The 12,293-nt window shown below is 47.8% G+C and overlaps 1 protein-coding gene across 1 annotated transcript in view; it reads left to right on the forward strand.

The window, feature by feature from the left end:
• dram1 (DNA-damage regulated autophagy modulator 1) overlaps positions 1-10,965 on the forward strand; it is a 36,290-nt gene extending 25,325 nt beyond the window's left edge. Inside the window, exons 5-7 of the mRNA XM_084331137.1 lie at positions 1,610-1,668; positions 2,799-2,891; positions 10,258-10,965. Coding sequence (XP_084187263.1) covers positions 1,610-1,668; positions 2,799-2,891; positions 10,258-10,302 — 197 coding nt within the window. The 3' untranslated portion in view covers positions 10,303-10,965. The remainder of the gene's footprint in view (positions 1-1,609; positions 1,669-2,798; positions 2,892-10,257) is intronic.
• The last annotated feature ends 1,328 nt before the right edge of the window (positions 10,966-12,293 follow it).

The raw sequence follows: 12,293 nt of genomic DNA on the forward strand, positions 1-12,293 counted from the left end.
GCAGTGAATTCTCCGTGGAGTTTCTCAGAGTACCGCTCGGGTCAGTCCATTATTTCACATCCCATGGGGGGTGTTTCCTCACTTTCATGACCATATATGGATAATCATGCACGAGCATTGACGGTAGAACAAAGTTCTACGGAGGAGCGTAGAGCCTGCGTACGCACCGTGTGATGAATCCCGACTTCCCTGTGCGTACACTAGTTCTACATTCCGTGCTTACGTGTGGAAATAGAACATATTCTACGTCCACGTTGATGAATGAGGGCCCTGGCCTCTTCTGGAGTTGATGTTTCAAGGAACACAGTTGTTGTGAGGGCTCTTCATCGTGGTGGGCTTCAGGGCCATCGTCCCAGAAGAACCCCTTTACTCAAAGAGCGGCACATCAGAGCCAGACTGAGGTTTGCCTGTGAACATTTGAAAGGTAAAGATGAGTTTTAGAAGTCTGTGCTTTGGTCTGATGAGACTAAACTGGAACTGTTTGGGCACATGGATGTTGCTTATGTTGGGCGAAGAAAAGGAGAGGCCTTCAACCCTAAGAACACAGTTCCCACAGTTCAACATGGTGAGCATCATGCTGTGGGGCTGTGTTGCAGCCTCAGGCACAGGGAGCTTGGAAAGGTCACTTTAAAGGAATTAGGATAAAGGTCACTTTAAGGAAAGAACCGATGTGGTTCTTGTATAGTATAGTTTATATATAGTAAGTATAGCATAATGACAGAGTTAAAACTGTATATTTTATAGTAGTGTACATAGTGCCAACTCAGGAATTTAGCATGTCTATTTTTATCATGCACATCTTATGTCTTCTTATTACCTGTTTTTAATGTCTATATTATTATTGCACAATCGATGCGGACATGACCACCCACATTTCACTGTATGCCCTGGTATGTATGTGACAAATAAACCTCTTCAATCTTGAATCTTGTTCGGGTGCATGGCATCATGAAAAAATACAATGATGTTCACATTTTGAGGGATAATTAATATGAAGAAGTCTAGGCTTAGGTCGTCGCAGGATCTTCCGACAAGACGATGACCCAAAAGCATAGATCAAAATCGGTCCAACAGTTCCTAAAGGACACCAAAACCAAGGTCCTGGAGTGGCCCGCACAGAGCTCCGATCTTAATCCTATTGAGAGTCTGTGGCGGGTGCTCAAAGTGAATGTCCATGATGCTCGGAAACCACACAATTTGGACCAGCTGGAACAATTTGCAATGGAAGAATGGGTCCAAATCCCTCGAGAGACCTGTGCCGACCTAGTAAAGAACTACTTTAAGAGGTTGTCATCAGCTGTGGCCCAGAAAGGGTACACTATTGACTATTAATGGCCAGGGGGGCTAATAATTTTGGATGTGTCATTTTTGCCGTTTCTTGTTTTAACTCGGTGCATTGATAAAATATCTAACTTAGTGGACATTTTGTCATTATTATTTTTGGAAACAAATACACTATCAACACTTGTTAACGGTCATTTCCACGGAGAAATCAAGGGTTTTGTTTCACAAGGGGGGCTAATAATTTTGGCCTCAACTGTATACTGTATATACTGTACCGTTGACATCCAAAGTAAAAAAATTGTGTTTGCCTTAACTTTTAATCCAGTGGTCATTTGTGCATTTTTTGTGACACAAACAACACTGCACAGACACACGTATGACAAGGTCAGCTCTAGTCTTATCATGCATCTCCATAGGTTTCCTAACTTAACCTTGTATCAATAGGAAACACATTCAATGCCCCCCCCCCCCACCCCCTCCTAATTGACAGTCTCCTCCCCACCGTATGTATATATTTTCTCCCACTCACCCACCCCCTCCTAATGTACAGTCTCCTCCCCATCATATGTATATATTTTCTGTTAGGATCTCTGGGTAACAGTACTGTATATTTGCATATCGTATATATCACAAATGTAACAGTACTATATACCTGTATGTATGTCATGTATGTTCCTATGCCATAAATGTCATGATGTCATGTATATTGTGTATGTCATAAATGTCACTATGAATTGAAAATGGGGGACCCTGATGGAAACAAGACGAAAGTCTTTCTCTGGTCTGCATCCCCTTAACAATTGTGTGTATTGAGCCGTACTGTATTGTACCCATTCTGCAATCTGTTAAATAAAGTTTTCATTCATTCATTCATGATTGGATCTCTGAAAGTAACATGAGCGGAGGAGGACTGAGGGTCTCTCTGCTCCTCTCTCTCTGCTCCTCTCTCTCTGCTCCTCTCTCTCTGCTCCTCTCTCTCTGCAGGACTACGTGTTCCACCTCGCCAGCTCGGTCAGCGAGTGGGTCTCTCTCTCTCTCTCTCTGCAGGACTAGATCTTCCACCTCGCCAGCTCGGTCAGCGAGTGGGTCTCTCTCTCTCTCTCTCTGCAGGACTAGATCTTCCACCTCGCCAGCTCGGTCAGCGAGTGGGTCTCTCACCGTCTCTCTGTCTCTCTGCAGGACTAGATCTTCCACCTCGCCAGCTCGGTCAGCGAGTGGGTCTCTCACCGTCTCTTTCTCTGTCTGCAGGACTAGATCTTCCACCTCGCCAGCTCGGTCAGCGAGTGGGTCTCTCTCTCTCTCTCTCTCTCTCTGCAGGACTAGATCTTCCACCTCGCCAGCTCGGTCAGCGAGTGGGTCTCTCTCTCTCTCTCTCTCTCTGCAGGACTAGATCTTCCACCTCGCCAGCTCGGTCAGCGAGTGGGTCTCTCTCTCTCTCTCTGCAGGACTAGATCTTCCACCTCGCCAGCTCGGTCAGCGAGTGGGTCTCTCACCGTCTCTCTCTCTCTCTGCAGGACTACAGCTTCCACCTCGCCAGCTCGGTCAGCGAGTGGGTCGTGGCCTTCAGCTTTATCTGCTTCTTCCTCACCTACATCCACGACTTCAAAGTGAGTGTTGTGTCATCTGTTCAATCAATGTAGCTGTGTTATGATCATTTATATATATATATATATATATATATATATATATATATATATATATATATATATATATATATTGAGGCTGTCAAAGTTAATGCTTTAATTTTGGAGATTAATTTAAATTATTTAAAGCGTTAATTTTTTTTATCTAGCTTAATCTATGGAGTGAAACATTTTCAACGTTCTGAACTTTCAGCAGTATCTTTGCTTGTTCTTTTTTTGCATCGACTCATGCACCTTTTTGAAAATCATCTGACATGAAGATGGAACACATTTGTTGTTAATATGATTTATATTACTGGTAGTTCATACAAGACATTATCGTCCTCCAAGCCAATCTGCACTTTAACATAGGCCTGGGTTGTTTTTATTTCTGTTAGCGCTGCGGATATAAGAAAGCGGTCTAGCTGAGTCAATGTTGATGGTTTTGTTGAACATTTGTATTTCACAGGAGAGAAACTGTATTCAAAGATCAAAGAAAGCTATTAAAATAGTGTGAGGATGGGGTTCTTGCGGAGCCCAATAGCAAAACACAGGAGGAGAGAATGGAGCGGTTTTAGGGTTCTTTAATTATTCTTCCCAACCAAGCAGAGTATAACAGGAATGTGAAACAGGAATGTGAACAACACGGAGGTTATAATGTTCTTGGGGGGGAGAAGAATGAGAGCAAGTGCACTTCAGTGCAGCTGTCGGCAGCGAGAGAGAGAGGACACAGGTCTTGTGCTTGAGAGCGAGCAGGAGTCCTCTTTGCTCAGCTCGAGACGTCAGGGTGGAAGGACGCTGGGGCTCGAGACGTCAGGGTGGAAGGGCACTGGAGCGAAGTCCTGGGGCACAAGAAACAGAAGGTTAGGGAAAGCATAAACAGGGGTAGTTACAGCTGGTCTTCAGGTAGTGTCGTCGTACCTCGGTAGGCAGTTTAACACTGCGACGTCGGATGACGGGATCTGCCAGTTGAAGTAGGGAACGCTTGATGAGGTGATCTCTTGCAGCCGCGCTGATTGCTCCTCATCTGGCAGACTCAAGCTCCGATCGTGACAGGACCCCCCCCCCTCGACGGGCGCCTCCTGGCGGGCCCCCAGGCTTGTCCAGGTGATGCCGATGGAAATCCCGGACGACCTCAGGGTCCAGGATCATCCCTCGGGAGACCCAGCTGCGCTCCTCTGGGCCGTAGCCCTCCCAGTCCACGAGGTATTGGTACCCACGACCACGGGGACGCACGTCCAGCAGCTGGCGGACGATGTAGGCCGGGTGGTCATCGATGATCAGCGGAGGAGGAGGCTCTGGAGCAGGAGGAGACAGGGGACTGGAGAGAACCGGCTTCAGCTGCGTCACATGGAAGGAGGGGTGAATGCGCATGATGGTGGGGAGCTGGAGCTTAACGACAGAGGGGTTGATAACGGACAGGATTTTATACGGACCAACAAAACGGGGGGTGAGTTTGCGGGACAAGGACTTGAGTGGAAGGTCTCGGGACGAGAGCCAAACCATCTGACCTGGTTGGTAGTCGGGAGCCGGAGTCCGGTGGCGGTCGGCGAAGCGACGGTTCTGCTCAGCGGTGTGGAGCAGCGCGGCCCTCGTGTCCTCCCATATCCTCCTGCAGCGGCGAAGGTGGTCCTGCACCGAAGGCACGGCGATCTCCTCTTCCTGTGCAGGGAACAGTGGGGGTTGGTAGCCCAGGGAGGACTCAAAGGGAGACTGACCTGTGGCCGCGGAGGACAGCGAGTTGCGGGCGTACTCGATCCACGGCAGGAACGTACTCCAGCCGGAGGGGTCCCGGGTGGTCACGCAGCGGAGGGCGGATCCCAGGTCCTGGTTGGCCCGCTCCGATTGACCGTTGGTCTGTGGGTGGAACCCGGAGGAGAGGCTGACCGTGGCCCCCAGGGACCGGCAGAAAGCCTTCTATACTTGGGAGATAAACTGCGGGCCCCTGTTGGAGACGATGTCCACCAGGATCCCGTGGAGACGGAAGACGTGGAGCACCATCAGGTCCGCGGTTTCTGAAGCAGAGGGGAGTTTGGGGAGAGCGACAAAATGCACAGCCTTTGAGAACCGGTCCACGATTGTGAGAATGACAGTGTTACCGTGTGAAGGAGGCAGTCCGGTGACGAAGTCCAGGGCGACGTGCGACCAAGGCCGACCGGGAACAGGGAGTGGCCTGAGGAGCCCGGCTGGTGGTTGGTGGGAAGCCTTTCCACGGGCACAGACGGTGCACGCAAGGACGAAGTCGCGGGTGTCCTCCCTCATGGTGACCCATCAGAAGTGTCGCTTCAGCAGGGACAGGGTACGGTTGATCCCAGGATGACAGGCGAACCGGGAGGCGTGGACCCACTGGAGCGGACAAGGTCGGGGACAAAAAGCCGGTTAGGTGGGCCGTTACCTGGATCAGGCTGGACGCGCTGGGCCTCCCGGACGACAGACTGGATCTCCCAGGTGGCGGCGGCCACCAGGCAGGAGGAAGGAAGGATGGTGTCCGGGTGTGCGGAACCCTCCTCAGGGACGAACTGCCTGGAGAGGGCGTCTGGCTTGGTGTTCTTGGAGCCAGGCCTGTAGGTCAGGGTGAAATTGAACCTGGTGAAGAACAGGGCCCAGCGTTCCTGGCGGAAGTTCAGGCGCTTGGCCGTCTGGACGTAGGCGAGGTTCTTGTGGTCAGTCCAGACCAGGAAGGGGGTCTCCGATCCCTCCAGCCAGTGCCTCCACTCCTCCAGTGCCAGTTTGACTGCCAGGAGCTCCAGGTTCCCGATATCGTAATTGACCTCTGCCGGGGTCAGGCGGCGAGAGAAGAAGGCACAGGGGTGCAGTCTCTGGTCGAGAGCGGAGCGTTGGGAAAGGACCGCCCCCACTCCGGTACTTGAGGCGTCTACCTCCACCACGAACTGGCGGGACGTGTCCGGCTGAACGAGGATGGGCGCGGAGGTGAAGCGCTGGCGTAGCTCGGCGAAGGCGGAGTCCACTCTGTCCGACCAGACGAAGGGCACGGAAGGCGAGGTGAGTTGAGTAAAGGGTGCAGCGACCCGGCTGTAGTCCCTAACGAAACGCCGGTAGAAGTTAGCAAACCCCAGGAAGCGTTGGAGCTGCTTGACGTTGGTGGGACGGGGCCAGTCGGTCACCGCCTTGATCTTCTCAGGGTCCGCCCGGATCTTGTCGCCCTCGATGATGTAGCCGAGGAACCCGATGGAGGAGACGTGGAACTCACATTTCTCCGCCTTGACGAACAGCTTGTTCTCTAGTAGACGCTGGAGGACCCGGCGGACATGCTGGATGTGCTCCTCCATGGAGCGGGAGAAAATCAGAATGTCGTCCAGATAGACAAAGACAGAGCGGTTCAGGACATCACGGAGAACGTCATTGACAAGGGTCTGGAAGACAGCAGGGGCGTTGGTCAACCCAAAAGGCATCACCTTGTACTCGAAGTGGCCGAGCGGGGTCTTGAAGGCCGTCTTCCATTCGTCTTCCTCCCGGATGCGGACCAGATGATAGGCATTTCTGAGATCCAACTTCGAGAAAATGGTGGCGCCTTGCAGGGGTTCGAAAGCAGAGTTAATCAAAGGCAGGGGGTACTTGTTCTTAACCGTGATGTTATTGAGACCCCGGTAGTCAATACAGGGGCGAAGGGAGTGGTCCTTCTTGGACACAAAAAAGACAGGAGAGGAGGAGGGGGTAATAATGCCCGAGGCCAGGGACTCGTGGACGTACTTCTCCATAGACTCTCTCTCTGGGCGTGAGAGGTTAAACAGGCGGCTAGCGGGGAGCGGGGCTCCCGGGAGCAGGTCTATAGCACAGTCGTACTGGCGATGAGGAGGTAGGGAGAGAGCTTGTTGTTTGCTAAACACAGCCTCTAGGTCGTGGTAAATTGGAGGAACAGTCGAAAGGTCAACAGGTTCGTTGGGAACGGGAGAACCAGTGGCCCCCAGTGGTGACCGCGCCGACCGGAGACAAGAGGCGTGACACTGAGCACTCCAGCTCGTGACTGAGCCCGTTGGCCAATTTATTACAGGGTTGTGTAGCTTTAGCCAAGGCATGCCTAGAACGATTGGGTTATGGGGGTAATCAGTGACGTGAAAACGGATCTCCTCGCTATGATTCCCGGCGTCGATGATGTTTTCGTCTGCGCCCGAGTCGACCAGCGCGGACAGAGGGAGGGATTGACCGTTGTGGTAAAGCGTGGCACTGAATTGCATATTCGGACTGGAACTGGGAACAAATTTAAGGCTTGTGCATGTGCCCAGCGTCACAGTCGAGCCCCGTCATTTGGGCGAACCGAACATGAGGCGATGGAGTCGCCTAGTTGCCCGCAGTACAGACATGCCCTTGACCTGAGTCTGTGACGGCGTTCGCGGAGAGGAAGGCGAGAGCGGTCGAGGTCCATGGGCTCCGAATCGTCGGTTCTGCGGTGCTGCAGCGGGACACTATTAACGGGGCGCTCCTGCAGCGGGACACTGTTGACGGTGCTGGCCTTTTCACGGCGGCGTTCCCGGAGACGCGTGTCCAGCTCTCTGGCTAAGTTAAGCAAGCTGTCTAGGGAAGTAGGCTTCTCTTTCGACGCCAATTCGTCCTTTAGAACTTCGCTGAGGCCCTGGCGAAAGGCTCCACGTAATGGTTCATCGTTCCACTGGGAACCCGCTGCCAGAATACGGAATTCGATAGCGTACTCGCTCACACTATGGTGTCCTTGGTGGATGGTAAACAAGGCGGCCGTTCTATCCGAACCACCGGGAGGATGGTCGAAGACCTTTTGCATGTCGGCGATGTACCCGGAGTACGAATTGCAGAGGGGGGAATTACTGAAGTGGAGGGCTGTCGCCCATTCTAACGCGGGCCCCGTCAGCAAACCAGACGGGTAGGATATTTTGGATTTGTCGCTCTGGAATGTTAGAGGTTGTTGCCCAAACACTAAAGAGCATTGGAAGAGAAAGGCACGACATTTGGCAACGTTTCCGTCGTAACGCTCTGGCGAGGGTACGTGCGGTTCCCGGGACTGGGATACTACAGGTGGGGATACCACAAGTGGAGAGACAGCAGGCGGAATTGGCTGGGCTGTTAAATATGCTTCAAAACGCTTGAATCGTTTGTCTCGCTCCGCGTCGCTGAGAGTGAGAGCGCTGAGTTGGGCAATAGTCTCATCCAGTATCTGTGAGTGTTGATTTACCAGTCTGGCGTGTCCGTTGACGGCGGCCTGGATGCTGGTGCTCCATTCACCGGCCTCCTGTGCTGCTGAGTCCGACATCATGGTCGCAGTGTTCTGTGAGGATGGGGTTCTTGCGGAGCCCAATAGAAAAACACAGGAGGAGAGAATGGAGCGGTTTTAGGGTTCTTTAATTATTCTTCCCAACCAAGCAGAGTATAACAGGAATGTGAAACAGGAATGTGAACAACACGGAGGTTATAATGTTCTTGGGGGGGAGAAGAATGAGAGCAGGTGCACTTCAGTGCAGCTGTCGGCAGCGAGAGAGAGAGGACACAGGTCTTGCGCTTGAGAGCGAGCAGGAGTCCTCTTTGCTCGGCTCGAGACGTCAGGGTGGAAGGACGCTGGGGCTCGAGACGTCAGGGTGGAAGGGCGCTGGAGCGAAGTCCTGGGGCACAAGAAACAGAAGGTTAGGGAAAGCATAAACAGGGGTAGTTACAGCTGGTCTTCAGGTAGTGTCGTCGTACCTCGGTAGGCAGTTTAACACTGCGACGTCGGATGACGGGATCTGCCAGTTGAAGTAGGGAACGCTTGATGAGGTGATCTCTTGCAGCCGCGCTGATTGCTCCTCATCTGGCAGACTCGAGCTCCGATCGTGACAAATAGTCTTTGAATCTAAATATACTTTCTTTGTGTTGATTCTACATTAATTCCATGATTTTACTCAAGTAAATATCTGTTACAAGCTTCGGTCTTAAGTAGATTAATCTAGATTAATTACAGAAAATTGTGAGATTAGTTAATTTTTTTAATCTATTGACAGCACTAATATATATATTAGTGCTGTCAAACGATTAAAATATTTAACTCGATTAATCGCATGATTGTCCATAGTTAACTCGCGATTAATCGCAAATTAATCGCATTTTTTTTTTATTTTTTTTTTTACCTTAAACAGATCTTTTTCAAGTTCCAAGTTTTAATACTCTTATCAACATGCGAGTCAACAAATGCTTGCTTTGTGCAGCCATTTAACACAAAAGGATGACCCTCATGCATTGCAAATTTGCATCAAATTCAAAACAGAGTGATGCACAAAATAACTTAAAAGAAAATAATAATTTAAAACAATGAATAAAGTGTGCATGAAATAATAGGGGAAAGAAAACGTTAGGAACTTGTTACATTCACACACACAAGGGCTGATTAATCACACCCCCCCCTCTCTCCCTCACACACACACTCTCCCAGCTCTTTTTCTCTTTTGCCCCTTCCTCATCTCTCTCACCCCCCTCTCTCTCTATATCTCACACACACACACACACACACACACACACACACACACACACACACACACACACACACACACACACACACACACACACACACTTCAGAAACAAACATAGTATCAATGAGATTATCAATAATACACCTGAGTGAAGTCTAGTAAAAAAAAAAAAAAAAAAAAAAATTTAGTTAATCTTGAGTTAAAAAAATTAGTGGCATTAATAGAATCGGGAGTTAACGCGATATTAACGCGATATATTTGACAGCCTTAATATATATATATATATACACACACACACACAAAATTCACTACACATTTGATCAGTCTATCAGCCAATTGAAAATAAAAGAAAAATTACATTAGTTACATCAGTCTAGTTAGTTATTTTTTATCTTGTGCGTGTGTGTGTGTGTGTGTGTGTGTAGGTGGAGATATTTCTTCGATGTACATGTTACCTCTCACTTTAAATGCTACAAAACCATGTGTAAAGGAACACGCCAACATTATGGGAAATGCACTTCCCGTCTTCTCCAGAGTCAGACAAGAAGAAAGATACCAATTTCCTCTCTGTGCGTTCAGTAGAAAGCTATCCGGCTGCAAGCTAGCCTAGCTTAGCACAAATAAATGGAAGCGGATACGGACCGATATCCTAGCTTAAAACTCTAGGACAGATGTTTCTGGCCAACAGATAGTCTAGCTGGTCAGTATCCACTTCCATTCATATGTGCTAAGCTAGGCTAGCTTGCAGCCGGATAGCTTTCTACTGAACGCACAGAGAGGAAATCTTGTCCGATTCTGGAGGAGACGATAAAGCACATTTCCCATAATGTTGGCGTGTTCCTTTAATATAGGCAAAATAAATGATTTATTCTATAATATATATATATATTTTAATATAATTCTGTTTTTGGTTTCTCTTACAGCTATTTACCCTACAGGTGAAAACAGAGTTGGTGGCGTATTCTTGACCGTACCAGTACTGCTGCTACAGGGAACATTTTATTTGTATTAACGTGAGCCTCAATTTTTTTTTATTGGAAAAAACATTATACTGCTGTAAATATTTTATGCCAAATTAACTTGTATCCGTCCATATTGTTTACATGTTAATCTGCAGGGACTTCTATTGTGTCTTTCACAGAGATCATGAAAGAGCCTAACTGCTTACTTACACTATTATTTATTAGATTGATGTCACTGGCTCTCTGTGTGTCAGGCCATTTCTTCATTTATACCAATGCCTTTATTCATTATACTGTATTTTATTTTATACAATCTTTGTATCATTCACTAATATGGAAATGATTTATTACCATTTGTATCCAGTGAAATGTGGAAACCTGCACTTTGCTAACACCTCCACATCAATTAATTTATGTGTCAGGCCATTTTCTTATGACCAATGCCTTTATTCATTATACTGTTTATTTTGTATACAATCTTTGTATCATTAACTAATATGGAAATGATTTATTACCATCTGTAACCAGTGAAATGTGGAAACTTGCACTTTTCAGGTGTTGCTAAACAGCTACAGTACACATATGACTTACTGCAGTGGTGCCCAACCAGTCGATCGCGATCGACAGGTAGATCGCGGGCTGATTTCAAGTAGATCTTGATTAATAAAATTTGATTATTAAAAAACATTTTTTTTAGACAGATTTGTGTTCATTATGCTGCTTTTATAAAGCCTCAAATGACGGCTTACAATATACAATTTTGGCTGGTAGCTCTCGGGCTAGGTGGTAAATAAAAAAGTAGATCTTGGTTCAAAAAAGGTTGGGCACCCCTGACTTACTGGATGACCACCAACTAGAGAAGTCAATCATACAGCAAACACATGATCACTCCCACATGATGCGACTGCAGTTGAAAGGGAAATACCAACACTGCTTCTGTCACAATGACAATCCAACCAGTAGGGGTGTAACAATGCATCGCAATGCATCGATCCTAAGGTGATGATTCAACTGCATCGATTTGAAAATGTAAGAATCGATTATTAAAAATAATATATATATATTATTTCTTATTTATTTTAATGTAGATTTTTTATTGACCTATAGTCCATTCATGCTGAGTGAATCAGTTCCCCCAGCCACATTTGTGTATAATTCTTTTTGGGGGGAATTAACTGATCGAGAATTAATCTAATCACATCCAATCGTGGTCAAATGAAGATATTTCATGATGCATTGAATCGTTGCCTGAAGAATCGTAATCGAATCGAATCGTTGTGGGGTCGAATCGTTACACCCCTACCAACCAGTGTTTATCAACATTAATAACTGATGTTTTATATTTTTTTAAGCAGATACTCATGTACAATTTTATCAGCTAGTACCGATTGTTCTAAGAATGCATGTACAAAACACAGGATGATGGACCAAGATGTTGGGGACGCAAGCACTCGCTGGGCTCCACGTGCAAAACTCTACTGTGATGATGAATTGAAAATGGGGGACCCTGATGTAAACAAGACGAAAGTCTTTCTCAGGGCCCCGTTCCCCGTACCTGGATAACTGAGTTAGCCGGATAACTTTCGGTTAAGTCTGACTTAAGCCGGACTTTCCCGTTCCCCGTACCTGGATTGTCCAAATCACCATGACAACAGATCCAAAAGTTTGAGCCTGGTCGAGAGCAGGGTTAAGTTCAAGTTAGCCGGATGAAGCACAGCCACGCCCCCGCAAAGAAGTGACAGCTCTTTCCTGAAATTATTCCCACAGTCTAGGATCTGCTTTATACCATTCTGAATTACGTTTTTGTGCTCCATTCTTCCAGAGGGGGCTTTTGAAATGTAAAATAGACCCAAAATGCTGATACTAAATTCACTTTGTCCTAAATAATGCACGTTATATGTACCGTGGCGCTCGCTCGGTGCGATGTACACATTATGTGGTTATTTTAACAACGCGCAGCATTGCAAATGTGAATCCCGCGGGGATATTTTTAATGA

This window comes from Notolepis coatsorum (assembly GCF_963971535.1).
Source record: "Notolepis coatsorum genome assembly, chromosome: 15".
In the NCBI taxonomy this organism is placed as follows: domain Eukaryota; kingdom Metazoa; phylum Chordata; class Actinopteri; order Aulopiformes; family Paralepididae; genus Notolepis; species Notolepis coatsorum.